This window comes from Eumetopias jubatus, unplaced genomic scaffold (assembly GCF_037043125.1).
Source record: "Eumetopias jubatus isolate StellerSeaLion01/CBP00866 unplaced genomic scaffold, mEumJub1_p1.0 scaffold_1, whole genome shotgun sequence".
Classification (NCBI taxonomy): Eukaryota; Metazoa; Chordata; class Mammalia; order Carnivora; family Otariidae; genus Eumetopias; species Eumetopias jubatus.
In genome coordinates this window covers 87824631-87850426 of record NW_028274807.1, presented here as the reverse complement: position 1 = coordinate 87850426, position 25796 = coordinate 87824631, and the positions used below count along the sequence as shown (strand labels likewise).

The 25796-nt window shown below is 37.7% G+C and overlaps 1 protein-coding gene across 8 annotated transcripts in view; it reads right to left on the bottom strand.

Annotated features, from left to right (window-relative positions):
- Nucleotides 1-25796, bottom strand: part of TBL1XR1 (TBL1X/Y related 1) — a 173661-nt gene that overhangs the window by 10258 nt on the left and 137607 nt on the right. For all 8 annotated transcript variants that reach the window (XM_028100797.2, XM_028100798.2, XM_028100795.2 and 5 more), the window contains 9 exons: nucleotides 18697-18842; nucleotides 16526-16748; nucleotides 15700-15832; nucleotides 14994-15135; nucleotides 12374-12437; nucleotides 12189-12286; nucleotides 10917-10977; nucleotides 3479-3600; nucleotides 3264-3338 (listed from right to left, as the gene is read on the bottom strand). In XM_028100797.2, coding sequence (XP_027956598.1) covers nucleotides 3264-3338; nucleotides 3479-3600; nucleotides 10917-10977; nucleotides 12189-12286; nucleotides 12374-12437; nucleotides 14994-15135; nucleotides 15700-15832; nucleotides 16526-16748; nucleotides 18697-18842 — 1064 coding nt within the window. The remainder of the gene's footprint in view (nucleotides 1-3263; nucleotides 3339-3478; nucleotides 3601-10916; nucleotides 10978-12188; nucleotides 12287-12373; nucleotides 12438-14993; nucleotides 15136-15699; nucleotides 15833-16525; nucleotides 16749-18696; nucleotides 18843-25796) is intronic.

The following is a 25796-nucleotide window of genomic DNA, read 5'->3' as shown; positions in this document are numbered from 1 at the left end:
ATTAGTAAGTCCCTTGGATAGTGATCCTAAAATGTTTAAGGCATTAGTTTTAACATTGTCCCTTAAATAAAAGATGTAGATTACAAATTCTTCTTAGGATTTAGAATCAGAAAATACTTTGTAACAGAGAAGGGCAAATAGATAAGCAACGTGCAAATAATATATTCCTGTATGACACTAAAACACAGGCAACAAAAACAAAACCAAAAAGCCAAAAGGGACTATATAAGATTAAAAAGCCTCTGCACAGCAAAGGGAACAATAAAGAGACAAATGACAGAATGGGAGAAAAAAATATGCAAACCATGTATCTATAAAAAAAAAAGGGTTAATTTTGAAAATATATGAGGAACTCCTACAACTCAATAGCAAAAACCCTAATAATCCAATTTAAAAATGGGCAAATGACTTGAACAGACCCTTCTTCTAAGAAAATATACAAATGGCCAATAGGTATATGAAAAGATGCTCAATGTCACTAGCCATAAGGGAAATGCAAATAAAAACTACAATGAGATATCATTTCACATCTATTAGGATTTTATTATAAAATAAAAAAGACAATAAATGTTGACAAGGACGTGGAGAAATTAGACCACCTGTAGTACACTATTGGTGGGAATGCAAAATGACAGCCGCTATGAAAAACAGTAGGGAGGATATCCAAAAAAATAAAAACAGAACTTTCATATTATCCAGCAATCCCACCTCTGCGTATTTATCCAAAAGAACTGAAATCAGGGTCTTAAAAATATATTTGCACTCCCTGTTCATTGCAGCATTGGTCACAAAAGATATGGAAACAACCCAAGTGTCCATCAATGGATGAATGGATAAAGAAAATGTGGTGTTATATACAATGGAGTATTTATCATTCAGCCTTAAAAAAAAGGAATTCCTGAACTATGCAACAACATGGATGAATCTTAAGGACAAACACTGCATGGTTCCATTTATATGTGGTATCTATAAGAGTCAAACTCACAGAAGCCAAGAAAAGAATGGTAGCTGCCAGAGGCTGAGGGAAGAGGAGAGGGGGACCAGCTAAACAACAAGTGTAAAATTTCAGCTCTACAAATCTACAATATTGTGCCCATAGATAACAATACTGTGCTGTACACTTAAAAGTCTGATTAAGAAGATCTCGTTAGGTTTTGTTACCATAATAAAAGTTTAGAAAATGACTCCTACAGAACCAACCATGAAAAATAACAAAGCAATAATTAAAGTCAAAATGATGAGTAGAGAATAATTAGCCTTGCTTGAGTTGAAAACCTATGAGTACAGAGGTAAAGAAACCTACACTGAGAGTACTTCTGGCAAAATCATTCAATAAAGACATGGGAGTAAATCTTGCCAAACACAAATGCACATCAAAACCCAACTGCCAACAACAACAAAAAGAACTCACAAAAATTAGGTGTGTTTCACATGTCTGCAATGTACCCAGTAAGAGATAATGAAGCAAACCCATAATGTTTTTAGATCCTAGACATTTATAATTCCATGTAAATAAGCCCCCAAAATATGTTTCAAAACTTACTTCATTTGACCTTTCAATAGCATTGCCACTGCTAGCCACTCCTATCCATCACCTCCCTTGAAACATTCTTTTCTGAACACTCTATCTCCATTTGGGTCATTCCTCCTCAGTTTCCTTTTGGAAGCTCGTTCCTCTTGAGCTGGTAATTATTGGCAGTTAAGTTCTTAAGACTTTCTATTTCTAAGGTTCCCCTCTTTCCTTACTCTGTCCTTTCTCCCTACACAACTTCATCCAAGCCCACCTGCAGAGAAGTCCCAAATGTTTATGCCAAGGGTAGAGTTCTTCTTGGAGCACCAGGCCCACCCAGCACCTCCACCTGCCTGGCTCAAATCACTGTTCAGGTTTTGCATGATCTTCTGACTCCTGTTCCTTGTTCTCAGAATTTGGCTCCATTACACAATATCGACCCATCTCATTTCTCCTTTAAAACTCTGACCTTTCATTATTGTTAGGACAAAAAGCTAACACTTTCAAGTCCAAACTGCTCTAACTGCTCAGTAGACTCTCCAGCCACTGGCCTTTCAACTCCACATACGTGCCATACTCTGTTCCACAAGGCTTTCATTTTATGACTGCAATGCACATGCATGCAAAGTAAACTCGGACAAAATCATTAAGAAAAGCCTTTTTACGGGCGCCTGGGTGGCTCAGTTGGTTAAGCGACTGCCTTCGGCTCAGGTCATGATCCTGGGGTCCCGGGATCGAGTCCCGCATCGGGCTCCTGGCTCAGCGGGAGTCTGCTTCTCCCTCCGACCCTCTTCCCTCTCGTGCTCTCTGTCTCTCATTCTCTCTCTCTCAAATAAATAAATAAAATCTTTAAAAAAAAAAAAAAAAAGCCTTTTTACTAGCAATGTCTGCAAGGGAGCTCAGGCTTGAGAAAACTGTATGACTAAAAACACAGCAGGTATTTAAGGGAAAAACCCCACCAGGTTACCAAGATTACATTTAGTCTGTTCACAGGAGGAAAAAGCGGTTTTCCCTCATGATTCCTCCATCTTAAGGGTCACCACATCTGCAGTCGTGGGCATTGCAGAGTCAAGGATAAAATTATTTTCAGGAGAGTTACTATGTTGCAGGAAAGGGCTCAAAGCTTCATTAATACTGGAAATTTGTATTAGGTTGTTCTTTACCTCAAAACGCTTTTTTTCTCTAAATATGATGTGCACAGGTGCAAAGTGTTAGTTTTGCTTTTAGTCATGCTGACAAGAAAAACATAAATCCATGTCGAGCTGCTGATGCTGGCATGTCAGCAAGCCTCACTCACCAACTAAGCAATTCTCTGCTATAGATCAGCTTCCCAGCAAGGATGATATACATTCTCACCACAAAATCAAATTTATACAATTCACAGAATTTCAGCAAAATCCACAAATGCTACAAAGATCTGTTGCTTATTAGTCAATTTTTTACATGTGCAAATAACTTTAATTGCACCAGTATATGACCTTCTAGAAGTGAAGACAAGACAGAGGTTTCTTAGCACCACAATTCCTATCAAACACTCTTTTAAGTAGAATTTATTTGCTATATTTAAACACTTGAAATACTTCACAAAATAAAATATAAAAAACAATGATTAACTATTAAAAACTAGAGTAAATCCTGACCCATGTTTAAGCATTCAAGGAACTGTAAGAGACATTCTAACTGATCTAAAAATGGCCAGAGCACCCATTCTTGGTGACACCTCCATTGCATGTCTCCCCACTATTCGAATTACCTTCAAAGTCATGTCATCAGAACAGGAGGCCAGAAGATTGCCAGTTGGGTCCCATTTGATAGCATTTACTTCATTCTAAAAATAACAGTAAATATTCATTTTCATTTTATAGACTGGATTGCTCTTTGGATAGTAAACATACATACTTCAAAAACCACTCTGTAATATTACTTATTCATCATAACCACTTTAAAAGGGGGGGGGAGGCTACTCACCGTGTGTCCCTGGAATGTTTTAATAGGTCTGTCTTGTCCTAATTTACAGACATGAATGCACATATCTGTACTACAAGAAGCAAAGGTGTTGTTGCTCTGCCAATCAACATCCAGTGCTGGTGCTGAAAAGGAAAAAGGGCTAGGTTTACATTCATTCCACAGGTACTGAAATCTGGGAGCTCTAGTTTTAAACCATGCTGGACGTTAAGTGTGGTAATGGGAACTTAAGCATTTTACTTTATCATTTTTAGAATTTTTAAAAATGAGGGCATCTAAATATCACAAATATTAAATTTCCATTCAGTTCTCTCTATGTGAGACACAGCCTAACAGAAAGTAACGCAGGTGACTAGGCTTCCTGACAGCATCCTCTATGAATGACTAGCACTGCATTCTTCGTATCGCACTTATAAACCTTTAAAAGTGATGTTATACTTCCTTTTATTTCTAAAATTCTCTTGAGTGTTCAATGGACAAGGGAGCTTGGTTCTGCCACTCCCTAACCATTGGGCCCCAAGCAAGTCATTTAACCTCTCATGCTATTTTCCTCATCTAAAAAAAGGGGATAAAACCTTTAAGCTTAATACACAAGGATACTGTGATGATCAAGTGAGATGGTGCATGTGAAAAGGACTCTGTAAATGACAAGTTAGACAAATGTTACGCTGAATAGTTTCCAATCCACCCATCTGATAAGTGGAATATTGCAGATGACTGCAAATACATTTTCTTCTGATTCTTGTCAAATACCACTTAAAACCTACATCACTGAATTTAAAACCTCAGATGCCCAAAAGCTGGCTGGCTATTAATAGTTACTTTAGCTCTGGTATGACTGGAGATTTTCTTTTCATCTCCCCCTGCCGCAAGGTGCAAAGGCTCTCTAATTAGTAATGCAGATTAACACAGTGGCAGCAAGTAACTGGGTTAGGCAACAGAGCACACAGCACCGGATTTAGAGCAGTGTGGATGCGATGGCCCATTAGCCAAGGGTAGTTTTTGCGTTTCATCTGGCTGGGGGTGAGGATCAAAAGAAGACCTATGAATGTGAACATCATACAAAACTCAGATTTTAGTGTCCTTATAAAAAAATTTCATTAAAACCTAGACAAGTTCATTCGGTTACGTATCACGGCTGCTTTGCACTACAAGGGCAGACCAGACTGGCTCCAACAGAGATCCTGCAGCTTATCAAGCCAAAACATGGTACGTTCTGGCCCTCTGCAGAACAAGGTTACCATTCGGAGCAGACACTAAGAGACAAGGGGAAACAGGAAGTTACAGTAAAGCTGTATATTCCCATTATTAGAGATATAAAGTATTTAATAAAGGAGGTCAGAACTTGTGTGTATGGGAAAGAAAAAAACAAACCACTTCCTCACTGTTATGTATCTATGCATCATAGTAACTGGCTGTTTTCACACTGAGCATATTACAAAATAGGTATTCTGAGCACCGTTAGACTGTTAAGCCAAGTGAGCAGAGTGAGGAGCAGGTTGTATTCTACTACCTTCGTGGGCAACAGGCCTTCAAAGGTGTCTGCAGGCTCCCTCCTTTGCAGACCCCCTTTACCTGTGCTCTGTGTCCCAGTTTCTGAGTGTTTTGGTGCTAAGGGCTCCCAGGGTAAACTTCTTCAGAGAACTGCCTTGTTCTGCTGCTGTCTCCAACACCGCCCCCCGCCCCCCCAGCCAAAAATGGCTAGTACCCGATGGCTGGTCGTATGTAGTTGGGTTTGGGGGAAAGAGGGGGTGATTCAAAAATCTAGTGTGTGGTTCAAGATGAGAAAAACTCCAACGTGTAGTGAACACTCCAAAACCCTGCCTGGATCAGGCTGAGGCTGCGCCCTCTTCCCCATCCTGATCCCTACAACTCCTCACTTGTTTCTCCTGAGAATGTTTCCTTAATAAATCACGCCACTCAAATGCTTGGCTCCAGGTTTGCTTCTAGGAGAATCCAACTTAAATCAGCCAGTAAACAAAAGTACAGGCCAACTTTGATGAGCATTATGTATGAACTCTACTGCTGTCTGTACACATCGCACCGTCTTAGATGCGTGTCGATGACTGTCCTGCCCATTGTCTGCTTGTTCTCAGGGCCATTCCTTACCACACTCTGTCCTGCTATGCTTAACACACAGTGGGTGGACTCTTGCAAATTACATATCCCAGGTTCCTGTGCCTACTGGTTTCCAGATGGATTCATACAGTGAGAGACACTGTCGAGAGCCCAAGGTCAAGAGAAACAAAGAAGACAGGTAATTTTGCTCTCATCTCTCTTTTAAGGCTGGTTGTCTGGCAGTGGCAACAGTTACTCCAAGGTGCCTGTTCTTGCCAGGCAGTTCTTGTTTCTCCCCTTCTAATTCCCACTGACCAGAGGGATCCTGCCTTCTCTATAGTCTTAGGTTTTCTGCAGTTCTTACACTCCGGGGTACCTCATAGTCCTCTGGTTTTCATTCTTCCAACACCTCTGCAACTATTTCCTTGTACTAAATTCCTCTTCTTGGACGACCTTGGTTTGGATTCTGTTTTTGTGCCTGGAATCTGACTAGTACCTACTACACTTTCTTTTTGACATTAAATACTATTACATAAGATATCATTTCAAAAATAATTTTAATAAAATGTTTCTTTGATAAATAAATGGCTCTAGTGTTAAGTGGTGGGGGAAAAAGCCTGAAAAATCCAATAAACTTAGAAAACAACTGAAAGTATAATAAAATGCTACAAAGAATGCCAAGAATCTGTCATGATGCATCAGGATGTTAATCTGATGCAGAGCTGTCTGCCAAACAGGAGATGGGAGGCTGAGAAAGTAAGAAGTGGCATTCAAACAAACACACCATTAGGTTCAGAACAAAACGAAGACCGTATGACCAAGTAAAGCTAACTGGGGGAAGTTAGGGCATGCTGCAACATGAGCTGTACGATTTGTGCTTTGTGATACACCTGGCTCATAAAATACAAGGGTTAAAAACTGGTGTAATCTAAGAATACCTGCGTCCTTACTTTTGGCTTACTCCTAAAATAAAAAGAGTCTAGGTGATGCAAATTCTTTAGGCAAGAAATACATCTCTATGGGCTGGCTCAGTCGGAAGAGCACAAGACTCTGGATCTTGGGGTTCTGAGTTCAAGCCCCAAGATGGGTGTAGAGATGACTTAATAAGGCTACACAATCTTTTAAAATCTTGGAGCTAAGATTAAAATTTTTGTGTCCTACTATTTTTGATATATTTTTGTTACCCCCTCCATCCTTCATAATTTAAAAAGGTAACAAATGAACCAAACCTATGCAGTAAAGAGAGAAAGACATTTATTACTCATCTGCATTTTTTTAGAAACCACTTTACTGAAATATAAATCACATACTATAAAATTCGTCCACTTAAAGTGTACACTTCAGTGGGTTTGGGCATATTTTATTATTAATTTTTAAATACTGTGGTCATATATAACATAAAATGTCATTTTATTAAGTGTACAATCAGTGGTATTAATTATGCAACCACCACTATTTTCACACTTTTTCATCACCCCAAGCAGAAACTCTGTAGCCATTAAGCAATAACTCCCCATTTCCCCCTTCCCCCACTCCTGAGAACCTCTAATCTTTGTCTCTATGAATGTGCCTGTTCTAGATAGTTAATAAGTAAAATTACACTGTTTGTCCCTTTGTGTCTGCTTTATTTCACTTAGCATAATGAATATAACGTTCACTAACGTTGCCGCATGGGTCAGAACTTCATTCCTCTTCATGGCTGGGTAATAATCCACTGTACATGTAGACCACATTTTGTTTATCCATTTGTCTGTTGATGGACACTGGGTTGTTTCCCCCTTTTGGCCACCGTGCATAATGTTGCTATCAACACTGACAAGAATCTGTTCAAGTCCCTGCTTTCAAGTCTTTGGGATGCATACCTAGGTGCAGAACTGCTGGATCATAATACGCTAATTCTATGGTTAGCTTTTTGAAGACGTGTCCTACTGTTTTTCCACAGTAAGTGACAGTATGATTTTACAAACCTACTAGAGAAGCATAAAGGGCCTAATTTCTCCATATCCTCATGAACGTCATTACTTCTTCTAGCCATACAAATGGGTATGAAATGGCCATTTATTGTAACTCATCTGTAATCATGATTTATGCTTTCTGCAAGAGTGTATATGGGAGACAATTTAGCATAGCAATTAAAATGTAGTAATTTAAAAAGCATGGTAGACTTCCATTTCTGGTCAAGATGGAGTTAATAGGGTCCAAATTTACCTCCTGCCCAAAAACAATCAGAAAACTTACAAAATATATGAGCTAACAATTCAAGACAGTAGACAGACACCAGGCAATAAAAGACAGGAGTTCTGAGAAAATGGGAACCAACCATCAATGTGCCCTTTTATAACTGCCCAAAGCTTACAATTTGGGGGGAGAAAAAGTCCAGGTCTTGGCACAGGGAAGAGGAATCTCTAGGCAGACATCAATAAATTTCCTGAATGAAGAGACAAAGCTGAGAATCTAGGGAGACTAAGGCAGCTGGAATTTATAAGACAGATCACTGGAAAAGAGAGAGCGAGCTATGCAGAGATGTCACTTAGTAGTAATTAGAAGCAAATTTATAGCACTAAATATCCATATTAGAAAAGCAGAAAGGTCTCAAATCAGTGACCTCAACTTCCACATCAAGCAAATAGAAAACAAGAGCAAATTAGATTGACACTGAAAGCATGATTCATAAAAGAACAAATAAATAATTTATGGAACTCATCAACATTAATAACTCCTGATCTTCCAGGGATACTGTTGTTTTGTTTTGTTTTCTTTGAAATAGAGTTAACACAGAGGGATACTGTTAAAACAATGCAAAGACGAGCCAGAGACTGTAAGACAGCATTTGTAAATACCTGATTAACTTGTATCCGGAACACATAAAGAACAGAAGAAAACAATAAATTAAAGATCCAAAGATCTGATTAGATATTTCACCAAGTAAGATCTACAGCACGTGACAGGATGCTCTAATGTCACTGGTTATTAGGAAATGCAAATTAAACCACAATGGGATATTAATACCCACTTATTAGAGTGGCTCCAGCTAATGACACTGACCACTTATCAAGTGCTGGCAAGGGCATGGAGGGACTAGAATATCCACGGTTGCTGAAAATGTCAATCAGTATGGAAAATGTAAGCTTTGGAAAAACAGTTCAGCAGTTTATTAACAACTTAAACATATACCTCCCATGTAATCTAGCTATTCTATTCTTAGACATTTGCATGGGAGAAATGTACAAGTCCACGCAAAGACTTGTACATGAATAATGATAGCAGTTTTATTTATAATAGCCCAAAAAACTGGAAACAACCCAAATCTGCTTTAATAGGTGAATGGATAAACAAACTGTGGTGTATCCACACAATGAAATACTACTCAACAATTGAGGCAAATTAAAACAATTTCTCAGAGTGAAAGAAACCAGACCAAAAAAGTATGATTCCATTTACATAATGTACACTAATTTCTGGTGTGGAAAGACCATGGGTGGTTGTCTAGGGATGAAGGGGAGAGATCACAAAGGGGCAGGAGGAAACTTCTGAAGCTAGCAGGTGTATTCATTGTCTGCAGTGTGGTGACAGTTTTGATGGTATATACATGTCAAAACATATCAATTTGTATAATTTAAATACGTATAGCCCATTTTATGACAAATTACACCTCTTTAAAGCTGTTTTAAAAAAACAAAAAGCATGGCAAGAAAGAACATACTGGGTGAAAAAAAAGTATTTACTTGTAAAATTACTTCGATACCATCGACCTCATCAGGTTGTAGTCAGGACTAAATGGGATCATGTATACAAAGAGCACCATCTCTAACACAAAGGTGGTTTCCATTATATAGCTAACTTATTTCAAATTTGCATTACTCCTAGCAGTTAGGAGAAACTTTTGGGTGGAAGAGCCAGAGGCCTAAGAGAAATCTATCTGGGTAAGGACTAGAAACAAAGGTGGAAGTAAAACAGGTCAACTAAAGTGTAAATGCTTATTAATGTGGTAAGCCTTAATCAAGCTGAATTGTTTAACAAGATGCTTGCACAATTATGTTACCCAGATACTACGCAGTAGTCATTTTGTGCCTTATTTGGCTTGTTTATTCACACTAAATAGAAAAAGACAAAAAGCCAGAATGTCAGAAGTTTCAATTTTAAAGGTGATGCTGTGCCACTGGCTATTTGTGAAAAAGGATGTTACCAAAAATTTTGAAAATAACCAGTTAAATTTAGTCAGCTTTCAAATCAAAACCCTTCCCAAATGTAACAAAATCTTTAAAGAAGCAGTGAAATCAAGTAGTCCTACTGTTCTAACTTAGCTGACTCCTGAGCAGCACAGGGGTTAGGCCCTTTCACATGCAGTTGAAATCCTGCATTGAACTTTTGATTCCCCCCAAACTTAACCAGTAATAGCTTATTGTTGACTGAAAGCCTTACCATGAACAGAAACAGTTGATTGACACATATTTTGTATGTTATATGAATTTTATACTGTATTCATACAATAAAGTAAGCTACAGAATAAAAAAGAAAATAAATTTACAGTATTGCAGTTGTATTGAAAAAAAAGCCACATATGTAAATGGACCTGCACAGTTCAAACCTGTGCTGTTCAAGGGTCAACTGCAGTTATTAGGCATCTCGTTCCAGTTTAATAATGATCAACAGGAAACTCCCTGAGAACAGCATGAGAAGAGAGCAGGTACTAAAATCCAGCTCTCTCTACAAATCAGCTTGTACAGTGCATGCATGGCTCTGTATCAAGGAGAAAGGAGCACACTACCGGGAGGGGGGCAGAATTATTGTATTTAAGTATCAAATTATTTTTTTAAAAGAGAAACCCATGTAAAGCACCAAAGTTCCAACAATGCTGGGAAAGCCTATTTTTTTAATTTCATGTGCACAGGAGGACTGATTTAGAAACAGGAGTCCAAAATGAGAAATAACAACACCTAAATTTGTATGAGTTTATAAAGTTGTATTATATACATTAGTTTTATCCTCATAACAAATAGGTATAATTATTATCCTTCATTTACAGAGAAAATGAGGCTCAGAAAGGTTAAATGACTTGCTGTCTTATAGCTTGTTAAGTGGGGTGGAATTGCCATTCAAACTTAGACCTCCTGATTCAAAGATCTATGCTCCTACCATAAGATAATACCAACCTAATTGCACTAGGCTGCAAATGATTTTTTAATGGTACATTTCACAGAAAACGTTTGATGATCCCCTGACAATTAACAATCTGAAAGTCATGGAACATCAACTCCTCAAAGGATTAGTAACAAGATTGGTATTTGATATTTCAAGATTTTAAATGAATTATATGCTTTTAAAAGTTTAATTAGAAAAACAGAAGAAAGCACCAGTTCTCATGTAAATTGTGAAGATTTACCTGAATGAAAGGGAAACTGTTGCTTGGCTTCACCGGTATGTGCATCCCAAATAATCGTAGTCTTGAGATTGAAAAGAAAAGAAAAATATATTAAGAGGTTAAAAGAAGCTCATCATAGGTGCATAAATTAGATGCCTAACTATGTTAAAGCAATAGGAAATGTCAGAGTGAATTTTACTTTAAACAGCTACTTTATCCCCAATAGTACAACGAGGGTATACTCCATTTTGAGGGGGAAGTTTCATTTTTCCCTGATTTTTCATCAGTCAACTTACTTCAAGTAACTATTAGTTGTCTACAAACCATCAGACATTATATTACATTGCTTAAGAAACTCAACGGCAATAATGTTATTTAATGCAAATTTTTTTTTTAGCTATTAGGAGGCAAATTCTTGGTTAATGAAGTCATTAACCAATTTTCAATATTAAGATTTTTAAAGCTCACATTTACACATATGGGCAGCTTGAATTTTGACAATATTTAAAACAATGTCTTGCATTTTATACCCAAGTATGACACATAAATCGGAATGGATATATTCACAGTTCCTTTAAATACCCTCCCACCACTAGTTTTATAACTTTGGGGATGTAAAGTATTATAGAGTGGCAGTGGTTATTAATAGGATGTTTCCCTCCTATTCCTGGCCTCCTTTATTTTTCTTCCTTTTTTTTTCTTCTCTACTTTCATTTCTGACAACTGACTCCATTAACAAGCGTATGAGCATACACTTTGCTGGATTAAAATCATCTTAGACCTGTATTCATTTTGGGAGGTACGGCAGAAAGGATGACCTAAGAAAACAAAAGAGCAAGAAGGCCCGTATTTTCAACCTATCCATATTTCTGAGCCTAGTTAGGTGGAAAAAGCTTCAACGACCCTGCATTTTTTATTTTTCAATGAAGCACCAAGAGTTCAACTAACAGACTGGCTCTAAGATTTCTCAAGGAATCACTCCAGAGCCATTTTCACGGCTGAGATAAACTAGAAACTAGGGAAAGGAAGCAGAGTATGGGAGGTATGACATCCATTATTCCAGCAAAGATGAGTGGTCACAAAGATAAAAGATAAAATGGCATTCCGATGAGTAAATTGGGGAAGGAGCTGACAGAAAATCGAAGAGCATTTCCATTATCATCATGAATTTGTACCTGAATTTCCTATAGACAAATGTTTTATTGTTTATAGGAGCAGCAGGAGAAAACACTACTTTCAGGTATACTCTGTAACACACTAACCTTTATAAAACTTAGTTTAACGTTCTTTTACCTTGTCTACTCCAGCACTTAGGATGAAATTTCCTTTCTTATTCCACTTTAATGCAAATATAGGGCCTTTATGCTGCCCCAAGGTGCTAGCAAGGTTACCTAATATTCAAAAAGAGAAACATGAAAATTACTTCAAGCTTTATAACTTAGATCAACAACAACATATAAAAAGAAAAATACTTTTACCATCTTTAGTCCATATTCTGGCAAATCCATCGTATGAACCAGTTGCTAGAAGTGTACCTTCACTCTGTCAGAGAAACACACTTCCTTCAATTATATAATCCAGAAAGGGCATTTAATTGTTATTTGACTATTTCCATGTTTAAACCCTAGGAAGAGTGGATCTTGACATTCTCTGCTTCAAAATTTGGGAATGCTACCAACGACCTACAAAAGACCCTTCACTGCTATGAAGCTAGTATTTAATCAGCATCTAGACAGTGTGGGAGCCTTATAACCAAATCTCAAGAATGGCAGGAACTACTCTGGGGCAGGACCAACACCACCCTTATGCATGCTAAGGTCTACAGTATTCTCACAGATGCACATGACTCAAGATGGGAGAAGGGGGGTGGACCAGGAAGGACACCAAAATCACAATCTTAAAATGAATTTAACAGAGTCAAAAGCAAAAATGGCTAAAACATTTTGTTACGATTAGAAGATTTTATATGGTCCTCCCTCTAAATCTTTTACTGTCTAAATGAAGCTTGTATTGTGTGTGAGCCAAACAATATTGCCGTTTCAGATGATCAGATACTTAAATGTCATTGAGTGTCTCTCCTTTGTTAATTCTTTCTCAATATGAAATCCTTACCAATTAGAAAAAAAAAAAAAAAAAAGCCAGAAAAGAGTGTAGGCTGACTTTATAGTTAATGAAGTGAGTACAATTGCCTGGAACTACTCTACCGCGAGGAGAAATCCATACCAATTTCTCTGATCTTATATTCCCTTGCTGTGCCTGGCCTTGATGAATGGTACAACAGAAGGACAGATCTATGGAAGTGCAAGTTACAGAGTGCATTAAAAACACTATTGCTGGGATTAGTAAACACTACTGAAGACACAGAATGAAATCCTGCCTTACTCAGTGCTTTTGTGATGCTTTTTGGAAAGGGAATTGGAAACAAGATTGCCCTTTTTCAGACCTCCCAAGCCATTTAGCTGTGCAGGTAAGTGAAAAACAGATGCTGGTATGGTACTAAGGGTTGTAAACTCAGTCCTGACAGGATATGGTTCTATATGAGGAAGTAGGAGCTGCGCTGAAACCAACAGCAAAAGCTAATTTCCAGACTCTGAACAATGGGAAGTTTCCTTTAAACTACTGGACCCCAAATGTCTTAAAAGAACCATTAATCAAGGATAATGGTTTCCCCTTTTAGTGGAAGATTCAAGTTTATAGTGAATAATGTATGTTTGAAAAGTCCACACTTCTGAAAACTGTAACTTGGGAGTTGAGAATCACCAAGCTCAACAAACAAACATTTGTTAATCATCCTATTCAGTGTAACCCGTAAATTTCATTAAGTTAACTCATAGGTCTCTGAGCCAAATAGCATATCAAGGTGGTAAGGCCTCTGACTTAAGATATAATAAGGTCCCATATATTGAGAAGATAATTCTTAGTTCTGACCCTACAACCAAACAATACCATGGCATGCTAAACCTTTCTCTCATTTTGGTAACTGCTATCTTCAAAGGAGGGAAAGAGTAAACAGATTGCTGGAAATTTTATAAGGGAACACTAAAAACAAAACAAAACAAAAACAAACAAACAAAAACCCTAGCTAACTGTTTTGGAAGAATTTCACAGACACTGAGAAATTTAGCTAGAGATACCATTTTTAAAGACAGCTCTCATTCGCTGGAATGAGACTTGGATGATCCTATGGAAAGCCACACAAAAGTTGTCGAACAGAGGCCAGAGGAGGAGAGAGTGTTCATTTGCTGAGGAAAGAATGGTGAACCCCATGAAATGCTTGAGATCCCGAAGTTGTCTAAGATGCTTCTTACACTTGAGAGAGTAGGTAAAAAATGGATGCAAAGTCACAAGGAAGGAAAAAAAAGCCACGTGGAATAAAGGAAAAGATACAGGAACTTTCAAAATGCAAATTTTCCACAAATTAATCATGGGAATGGACACAAACCAAGCTGCTTATCACATACGTGAAACTGAAAGGGTGAAGCTTTATGGATGAGGAGCTCAAACTTTCTGGCCAGTCAGAGCAGTGAAGTGATCTCTGGAAGATGTGGAATGACACAGAGCATCCAAGAACTGTAAGATTCCTCCAGCTAGAATAGAGCTTGGAAGTAACCTAGACTAACAGTCCCTACAAGGCAGTCAGCAGTGAAGTTCTCATCAGTCCATACAAAATGAGAAAAACAAGAACATGGTTTTATTATGGAGATTTCTCCTATCCCCTAGCAAAGGGCTTAGTAGTTAAGGACTTCGTATGTGCCTGCTGTTGATTTTCACCTATTACTTCACTTAAGCAGGCACCATTTTCACAGTTGTACTTTACAGCAGAGGAAGAGGAAGCACAGAGTGGGCCACTGCCAGCGGGACAAAGGTTCTGCTGCAAGATAAACTGAAGAGCTTCAAGTTGGACGGAGGTCTGACCACTGGAAGACCAGTCATTGTTTTTAACACCACATTTGAGAATGGCGAGTCCTAGTTTGTTGTTCTTATAAGTGAAATTCAAAAGCATCTCAACAAATGGACAAACCCTGCTTTAGTCTGCAGTTCAGAGAGGTTACGAAGATTAGGAACTATATTCACCATGGATAATACAGTGATACTCACATTCCAATCTAGGGATGTCACATCCTTGTTGCTTGGGACGTCTTGCCCTCCTTCTCGTATACAGTGTCTAAGTACTAACTGTGTGGAGCCACTAGTGCTATTTTCACTAAGATTCCATATTCTTGCTGTTGAGTCTCCAGACCTATAAAGTATGCAACATATTTTAAGTCCTTGTGATATTCTCAAGTATCCCAGAATCAAAGTAACATATTTATATGCTCTTATTAATAAGGCAAATAAAAACTAGACTCTCAGGGATCTCCAATTCCAATTATTTTCCTTAGTCTCCATTTTGGGGACCCTAGGCACTTCTGAAGAAGTAGGTTTAATTAAAACTTCTAAGATTATGGGAGCACCTGGGTGGCAGAGTTGGTTAAGCGACCGACTTTAGATTTTGGCTCAGGTCATGATCTCATGGGTTATGAGATCAAGACCCGCATCAGGCTCCACACTCAGCAGGGAGTCTGCTTGAGATTCTCCCCGCTTCCTGCTGCCCGCGCCCACTTGTGCTCGCTTGCTCTCTAAAATAAATAAATCTTAAAAAATAATTTCTAAGATTATGTTATGAAGAAATAAAGATTTACAGAGGCAAAAGGACCACAAAGCAACAAAAACCTGAAAACATAAGTAATGCTTTTATAAAATGTGCAATAATTCAGTACGATATTTTTAAAAATACATTTTAGTTTCACTTTGAGAAACATACCCCGATGCCAAGAGATCACTAACGGGGTTCCAGGCACAGATGAAAACTTCAGATTCATGGCCCCGTAACACAACTGCTTTATTAGGAGGGATTTCAACATCCCCATCCACTTCCATCATATCAGTATGATTATCTGTGTCAGGAGAAACAAGTGGAAAATGCCAGTTAGGTAAGTAATATTACAACATCCTGGGGGGGGGGATAATTCTTAATCAGTGAATACCTGCCTTATAATATAAAGTCTAACTTTTTTTTTCCCCACCTATGTCAGGTAATGTGAAAATAACTGTACATGAGAAATAAATTCCCATCCTTAGTTAAGTATGACCCTACAATTTTTAAAAGATGTACAAGAGTATGTGTTTGGGGTGGTGGGGAGGCGGTGAAAAAGGTTAGAGCCAAACAAGGCTAAAATGATAAAATGGTCTGAATTAAATATAATCCATGTCAACACTGAGTTTCTGCCAGTAGGGGCTGCTGATATCATTCACATAACATGTGAGCTGCCTTTGTATCTCCATGTCAGAGCATTACTGTGTTAATGACCAGTATTACAAATTTTCTTTAGAAATCAAATGCAAACAACAAAATTTATCTAACAGTAGAAAATGGTTTCTAAATATTTAAGGAAGAAAATAAAATCCATGAAAGTAAATCTAGCTTTCTGGAGCTTCAGAAGCAAGAATCTGAATTGTGATACAAGTTAGGGAAACAAGTTGGCATAAATGAAACAGATGATGTTACTTCCAGTCTGGAAGATGAGACATCCACATGAAGCAAAATTACTTTTGCTGCAAAGCAATTTTTAGAAATTCTTTCCGCTCACTTGCTATAGTATGTGCTCCGTTCTCCTCCCCATTGGCTGTATTCTCTCCATTTTTTGCAGACCCCTGCTGGTTTGTGGCTGCTGTGGAGGTGGCGGCGGCCGCTGCTTGCTGCTGTGCGAGCTTATCCCTGTAAGCTTGCTGTCTTGTCTGTACTACATCAGGCATTACGGCGTCTATCAGGGACAGAGACTCTATCGGCCGACCATCAAACAAGGTACCATCCTGGATGTGGAAAATTGAGGAAAGAAACATGAAAGAGAACACATTCAGGATGAAGCGTCTGCAAAGAGCTGTTTTAAATTTTCCTGCTCCTCACCTAGTTCATACTGTGAAATACTGCACAGAGAAAGCTGAAATACTGAAAGGAATAATAAAACGCAGGCCCAGGAGATAAAAAGTGATTCGTTAAGATTCCAAAATTCCGTCCGGGAAAAGCAATGGCCATTATGAAAGAGTTCATACAATGGTAGGAGACTCGGTGCCACATCAGAATAAACACTTCTTTACAACTAAAAACTTTTAAAATAGCTTTGTTGGACTCAAAAATTTCTTGTGATTTGATTCAAGTATTAAAACAAGAAACAGACCTCAGATATTCTGCCAACTAATCATCTCATTTTACTAATGGTGAGATGGAAGCACAATCAGGTTTAAAGACTTGCAGAAGTCACACAGCCAGTCAATGACAACGGAGATCTCCTGACACTATTGCTAATGTGACCTGAGGGCCAACAGCACTACCATCACAGCTGGTAGCTTGTTATAAATGGAGAGTCAAACCTACAGGATCGAAATCTCTGAAGGGCTCAGGATCCCATGTTTTAACAAGCTCTCTAGGGCACACTACCATTTGAAATGTACCATCGTAACTCTGAGACTGTGCTCTTTAATTTTATGGAGTTGCCATAATTTTCCAAAGCTCCTCTCATTGATATTAGGAAGCTCACAATTAATAAAAAGTTCTCCAGCAGGCACAAGGAGACAGAACAAGTCAGAAATAGAAACTGGGCAAATGAGCTAGGACTATGCATGTGTAAGGCCCAACTCACGTAAGCTGGTAGATAACCTACCATGGGGTGATGGGGTGCTCTGAGTTACAAAAACATGGCACATCTTTCTGAGTTGTCAAATGCAAGGAATATTTGAGGAGTAGGAGAATTTAAGTAACTTAAGAATATTAATACCAACAGATACATTGTAGAGTACTATATTAAATCTGTAAAACATTTATTTTTCAGATACCATGAGACTTCAATTCTGTCCACTGATGGAAACTGTTTCTCACCCTCTGCAATAAAAGATACTCTGGGACGGAAAGAACTAAAAGTCAACGAGGACACAATACTAGTGGACTTTTCAGTTTTGGAGAGGAGGAAACTAAAAAATAATGAAGTCAGAATTAGTATACTATATAATTATAGCAATAAATATTGGTGTAGAAACCATGGATGCTTGTTTTAAAAAATACTTGCAAAAGGAAAGGGGAGCCATGTTAATCTCTGAAATGAAAATAACATAAAGAGCCCCCCATTTTATAAATCCTGACCATATATGAAATTTTTTAGTTAGACCAGGGTTTGCAAACTTTTTCTGTGAAAGGACAAAGAGTAAATTATCTTAGGCTTTGCAGAACATAAGGTCTCTGTCACAACTATTCAATTCTGCCACTGTAGCACCAAAGTAGCCAAAACAATATATAAGTGAATGAGTGTGGCTGTGTTCCAGGCAAGCAGGCAGGATTTGGCTCATGGGTCACAGTTGGCCGACACCTGAATGAAACTACCTATATATGGACCTTATTAGATAGGCAAAAGTATCAAGAGTTGGCTTCAATTATAAACTGCCTTCCAAAATCAGGTATAACCAAATAACCTGAGGTTTTTTAATTTTTCAGACCGTCAATTGTGGTCTCAGCATTTCACAGCACGGTGTTGTTGTTTTAAAGAAAATTATTTATTTACTTATAAAACCAAAGAAAGGGAAATAAACTAGAACTAATGGTTCTTACAGTTCAGAGTCAACAGGCCTTGCCTGTTCAACCTGACTGTGACATAAGGAACACCACCCTTCAATTTTGTTAACCTGGTGAAGCTGAAATCAGATAATGAATGAACAAACAGATAGCAGATTTAAGGACAAACAAGAGTATTTGAAATAAATTTTTCCTTACCTCATTAATACTAACTTCTGCCTCTACATACTGTAGACCTTTCTGGATGATAGAAATCAATGCAGCAGGTGGGACGAGGGCACCATTGATGTTAGACTGACTGATATGGCTTTCTATACCAAAGGTAAACGCTGAATGAGAAAATCCTAAAAGCAGAAGAAAACGTCTAAGAATTTATTCTCCTAGTGGCAACATGCTATAGGACACAAATGAAAGACCTCTGTAATCTTTCAAAATTGCAATCCATCATGTGGAATCCCAGACTGTTAGCTAAGGTTAAATACGTTTTTAAACAAAAGAAATACCAAAATCCAAACATATTAACTTTTACATATTTTCCTTTTCACTTTAATTACATAAAATATGATATAAAATCTCTAGTACATATAAAATTTAGCCATGGCACATAACTTTCCTCAAAGAATAGCATCTAACTTTAAAGCTGGGCAGCAGGGGGGAATGGGGGGCAGTCTTTGGAAATCATGTGAGTCAATTGCTTCACTAAAGATAATTTAGGCCAAGATAAATTAAGGTGACATTTGATATTTCTGTCAAACACAGTATAAATCCAATATTTTGCAGGTTTTTTTTTTTAACTTAGGAAATAAAAAGCAAACTAAAGTTATAAAACATGAAAATTTTTATGCTAAATCTCACTGTATGTATGAAAGCTTTAGGAAGTAAAAGTTAGCAAGTAAATAGCCAGTTTCTATCAGCAATTCTTAAGTTTTAATTTGAAATACTTAAACCCAAAATATATAATAAAAATCTCTTTATATGTCGGTCTCGTTTTATGAAAGTCTAAACTCAAAGGTTAAATTCTAGTAAAATGATAAACGCATGTGCACTTATTCTCTTTACTAAAACATCCACCAGAGCTTATCATTAAATAGTAACTGTCATTAATGTATTTTAAGCAATTCAATCACATTATACATATAATACGGAATGTTAAGAAACTTTCATGCTAACTAAATGAACACGGGCTTACTTGTGTCTTAAATGGATTTAAAAACCCATGTAATAACTATCCTAGTTTTTTAGTGCTGACTCTGTGTCTTGATGCATTTTGTGCTTCCACTTTTAGGCTTCTGTGGCACTTATGAATAGTCTAGAATAAAATACTGTGGACTCACACAAAGCATGTGGCTAGGAAAGATTTTAGTCAGTAGACAAAGTACACCTAAGTTGGTTTTCCTCATGGCTCCTTCCTCCCCTCTTGGAAACACCTGGCCATTCTACTCCTGCAACCCATAGTGAGAAGTGAAAAGACATTCCAAGTCTTTGATTTTAACTCATGATTTTGCCTACAGGCATGATCATTATTAAACACATTTATGGTTTTCAGCTTAATCTGAGCTCAGAGAGATGGCTAAGAAACATAGTAATGAAACTAAGAAACATAACAATGAAAAAGAGCATCATTCTGCACTGTCCCTATCAGGAAACCCATAACTACTTGAATGTGAGTAGATTCCAGATTGCCAGGGTAGAAGGCTAACAATAAAGGCTGGGAAGGATGGGGAGAGACGGTAAAAGATAAGGCAGTGAAATCCATAAGCAGTGAGGCTGCAGAGTCCTGTTTTCAATTATATGCCCTTCCCTAAATAAATTCTGCAGTAAGTCATAAACGGGAAAAAAAGCTAAACAGCCAAGTGGCTTAGAGATTTACAAAGACTCAATATGGACAATACCATTTATGGAGGGTCTGCACCATGCACACATATATAGTTTTGTTATCTTATAATTTGAGCTAACAGATGGGAAAACAGCCACTAACAGGGTAAGGATTTACTTTTTTTTTAATTTAAATTCCAGTTAGTTAACACACAGTGTAATATTAGTTTTAGGTGTACAATTTAGTGATTCAACATCATACAACACCCAGTGCTCATCACAAGTGCACTCCTTAATCCCCATCACCTGTTTAACCCAGCCCCCACCCACCTCCGCTCCAGTAATCCTCCGTTTGTTCTCTATAGGTAAGAGTCTGTTTTTTGGTTTGTCTCTTTCCCCTTCCTACGTTCATCTGTTTTGTTTCTTAAATTCCACATGAGTGAAATCATACGGTATTTGTCTTTTGCTGACTTATTTTGCTCCATCCATGGTGTTGTAAATGGCAGGATTTCATTTTTTATGGCTGAGGAATATTCCATTGTGTATACATACCACATTATCTTTAAGAGGATAAGGATTTAAATTCATTCAGAGACCATGGAGGTAACCACTACATTCCGTTGCTCCTACTGAACAATTAAGTTAAAATATGGTCAAGGATAAAGCTAAGACAGAGTGAGCTCCTGTTTACTAATAGAAAATGAAGGATTACATCATTGTTCTGTTTCAACTCAGGGTGTTTGAAAGAGGTGTCAGTACTGCATGAAACATTAATACATCTTATTAGCAACGTTTTTCAAGTGTTTTGATTTTCATAAGCCTTACAAATTTTAGCAAAGTCCAGGACTTCTGTACCCTCTAATTCATGAGTACAACTTAAAATAATCAAAATCATCACATTTAGACTCTGTTCAGACAGAGTTCAAGCTTATGTCCAAGAATATCCTAAGGGTTGCAGGCGGGACAATGTCGATTTTGGGCTGGCATTTTGTATATCCCGAATTTGTTCTATCAGACCAGGAGAGAAGCTATCCCAGGTGCTTACATCCATCTCAAATAGTAAAAAACAACTCTGAAAGGGTTATTAGCATTGTTTGGACACTTCACACTAATGTCTACCCTAAAAAAGGTCCACAATTAAAAACATTCTGCTTCAATAAATGTTGAATTCAACTGTAATTTTTAAATTTCTAGTCATAGCACTACATGGCAGCTTAGATCATTATATTCAAAACTACTTTTCTTGGAGCGCCTGGGTGGCTCAGTCATTAAGCTTCTGCCTTCGGCTCAGGTCATGATCCCAGGGTCCTGGGATCGAGCCCCGCATCGGGCTCCCTGCTCAGCGGAGAGCCTGCTTCTCCCTCTCCCACTCCCCCTGCTTGCGTTCCCTCTCTGTGTCTGTCAAAATTATAAATAAAATCTTAAAAAAAAAAAAAAAAACACTACTTTTCTTATTCCCCTCCCTAAAACTTCGTTTTCCTTAGAAATTTGACCTTACTTCATTATACCTGAAAGTCATCCTAACTTTTACCTTGGCCCCTAGTGCTCCACCATTCACCAAATCCTATCAATCCTACCTCTCTGGTCTCTGTCATCAGCTTTCCTTTTCTCCTGGAACCTGGTTTAGTTCCCCATCATCCATTGCCTACAATTACTACCCCCAAGTTCCTCTTTCCCCAGCTCAGTCCATTTGCCACGCTACAGCTAGGGCATTATCTGTGAAACAAAACCAATCACATCACTCCTTACTTGGGCACTTTCAATGATCCCTTTGGTGTTCTCAATAAAGGCCAAATTTCTAAGTATGACACACAGTTACCTTTGTAATCTGACCCTACTTATCTCTCCAGACTCATCGCTCCAATTCCATGCCCCCCACCCTTCTTCACATTACACATTAAATTCAAGTGAGTGCCAATTATATGTAGCACCATGAATATGCTATGCTATCTCATGCTTTTGTATCTCATGTGTTCCTAAGTTCTTTCCTCCTATTTGAATGCAGGGGAAGTTCTTTCTTTCACTACCCTAGAGGGGGATCTTTTTCTGTTATGTTAATCCTATAGTTTGTTATAGGTACAGTATGTACCACACCGAATGGTTATCTTGTGTGTATGTGTATGATGCTAGAGCTCGACTAGGCTACTTGAAGAAAGAGTTGATGTCTAGTAAATCTTTTCATTCTGGAAACCTAGAATGTTACCTAATTTAACTAATGCTCAATAAACATTTGTTAAATCAGAATGCAATTCTACTGTAACGTATTTTGGCACATCAGAAAAGCTATGAATCCAAAAATAAAAGCATCTGACTTAACTCTTCCTTAAAAAACAAAACTAAAGGGGTGCCTGGGTGGCTCAGCTGGTTGAGCGACTGCCTTCGGCTCAGGTCATGATCCTGGAGTCCCGGGATCTAGTCCCGCATCGGGCTCCCTGCTCAGTGGGGAGTCTGCTTCTCCCTCTGACCCTCACCCCTCTCATGTGCTCTCTCTCTCATTCTCGCTCTCAAATAAATAAACAAATAAAATCTTAAAAAAAAAAAAACAAAACTAAAACTTGAACCAGGTTATGCCAAAAAATATTTCCATTTATCTGTAAATACATGTGCAGGAAATATTTTTTCAGGGGCAGCTTTTGATTTACATAGTAGAAGGCAAAAGAGATTCACCTAAATCTGTGAGATGTTAAAGACTGGTTTGATTGCTTAAAATAGCAACCCTTCTTTCCAGGAGTAAGTGCAAATCTGATATAAATAATACCTTTGTAATCAAGTACTCTACAAATTCCCTAGGGTGATTAACATTTGGAAGGTAGAAAAGAGATTCCAGAAAGGAATTAAGGCTAAAAACCATGAAGTTTAGTATACAGTAACTCAGGAATAAAGACAAGCAGTGGCGGGGGAGGCGTGGTAACTCAGGAGCCTACAAGACCCCATGCATGGTTCCCACATAAGAAACAAGATCACAAAACAACTGTTTTCTACATACTGCTTGTTTCAGGGACGGCGTTCCCTTGGGATGACAGGGGCTGTGTTTTCAAAGAGGTATTAGTCCTCCAGAGCAAGCCAACTCTCCTTTGCAAACAGACTACAGCAACATGAAAACGGGCCTTGAACGTCACTGCTATGGTACAGGGTGACTGAACAACAGCAACAACACACAAAGCTTAACTATTACCACGACACAGTCCAGGAGGAAAATCTAATAATCCAAGATCCTATTTAAGCTTCAGGTAAAAACAAAAACAAAACAAAAAACAAAAAAAAAAAAACCCAGAAAATTATATCCCTGCTCCCATCACCACAAACTCCCTTGTCCCCAAATCCATTTCCAACTGTGTCCTATAGACCCAGATTTTTGTTTATTCTAAAAAGTTCCATACTTACACGCTTAAAGATTTTAGAAAAGGCAAAAAGAAGGAGGGGCAAAAAATGCTAGAGGGGATCTTGCATGCTGAAGATTTAGACCCAGTACTTATAAGAAAAATAATGGACAACATGGAGAAGGAAAAAAATTTAAATACCAAACCCAAGTGCAACTGTATTTCCTTTTTCTCTTTACACACTGTTTGCCTCCATCACAATGTAACACACCAGCCTACACAATTCTGTGCCCTAATATTTTTAAGGGCTAATTTTGCCCTTAAAATATATATATAACCATGAACATTCTACATGAACTATATTTTCTGAAATAATTTTACTATCATACTATTTGGCCAATGAATGTACTCAACTAGTAAACTATTCATCCCATCGATGGAAAGTATTTAGACTTTCTCAATGTTTACTACTTAGGAATGCTACCTCAAACACCTACATGTATAGGCTTTTGCCAGGTATATATATATTTTTCTCCTTAGGATGGATTCCCTCAAAAGTTGAGGGGGACATGGGCATTTTAAAGGAAGTTTTCATAACTGCACAATTGCTTTGCCCCCAAATTATGCAAATCTATAGTGCCATCAGCAATTTATGTTTCCCTGTACACTTATTATTGCTGGCTATTCCTGAAAAAAATAAGCAAGAAGATTACTAGTAAGACTGAACAAGTTCTCTATTTGGTAATTATTAAATGACATTAGTCTTTTAACAAGCATGTCAGCAGTAATGTGTAAATAGGAATTTTCCTCTATCAGCAAAAAAAATAGTCATTCAGCTTATAAAAGAGAAAAAGTGATTTGGAAGTATAAAATTTACCATTATTTTTGACAAGTACTTGCTGTTTATCATTAGTCATGTGTACAAGAACTATGTGACAAATCCATGTTACTGCATATTTTATTTGATTACAAAGCAAACTGTATGTATATTTAACCTGCATTTCTGTAGCCAACCAATTACTCATAAAAATGAAAAGAAAGACTAGAGGTGGACATACCCAATCCTGAACTCTCCTCACTCCAGGCCTTCATGGCTACAGGCACTGAGAGCCAGTTTAACCTGACTCCATTCAGTTCACTGTTCAAGTCTGTTGCCTTTATCTGAGTCAAGAGAAACTACACTGTCATTTGATGGCTGACATTTTCTTAGCCATTGTAGGGGTTAATACCAAATCATTAAATGAAAAAACAGAAACAAAACAAAAAACAACAAATAGGCTCTTTGGTGTTACAGATCAGAACCTGAACGTTATACATAAACATTCGGGTTAGTTTGTGCCTACTACGATATGTGTAGATTTCTAAATTAAGTGTGTATGCTCTTATAAACAAATAAAAGAACATCTGAAGGAAGCACCCTCTCAGAAAAAGTGGAGTAGTGCAAGGCCTATAACCAGCGAGACTGAATATCCCCTTGAAAAAGTTAGTGAACAGTGGAGCAAGGTGGGTGGTGGGAGAGACAAGCTGATCTTTGATGAACCAAATGCTTTAAGCTTACATACATCATCACCTTTTCATAAACCAAGACTGTATGGCAAGATGAACCTCCTCAGTTCTAAAAACATGAGGATTTTAAAAAATGATAGCATTCAGAATCACAATCTAGAAAATAGCTCAGTAATAAGGACATACTGTTCCTGCATTTTCCAGTTAGTCTTCCATCATAAAATGCAACTGTTTCACAGCGTCCAATATTAAGTACACCATTCACCGAAATGCTACTGAGCTTTTAAACATATCATAGATGACAGTTTTATCTAGAATCAAGACTTCTCCCCCAAACAAAATACACATTTAAAGCAAAATAAAATTACATCTTACACAAAGCAACAAGAAAAAAGTTGGCACAAGTTCACAAATAATTGCTGGCACAATTTCTAAAGCTAGAGAAGACTCAATGCAAGGGGGGAAAAAAAAAGTCCAAACCACCTTAAATCTTTTAAAATTAACACTGTATCAAGTTCTGTTCCATACGACTTAGCTGTACCCCTTAGTGCTTATTCTGCATATGGTTGCTAGATGTGAGTTATTAGGGCAATCAAACTATTAATGCCCTCGGGCGAACGCTAATTAAATGAAACATACTGAATAATCAAGTCAATC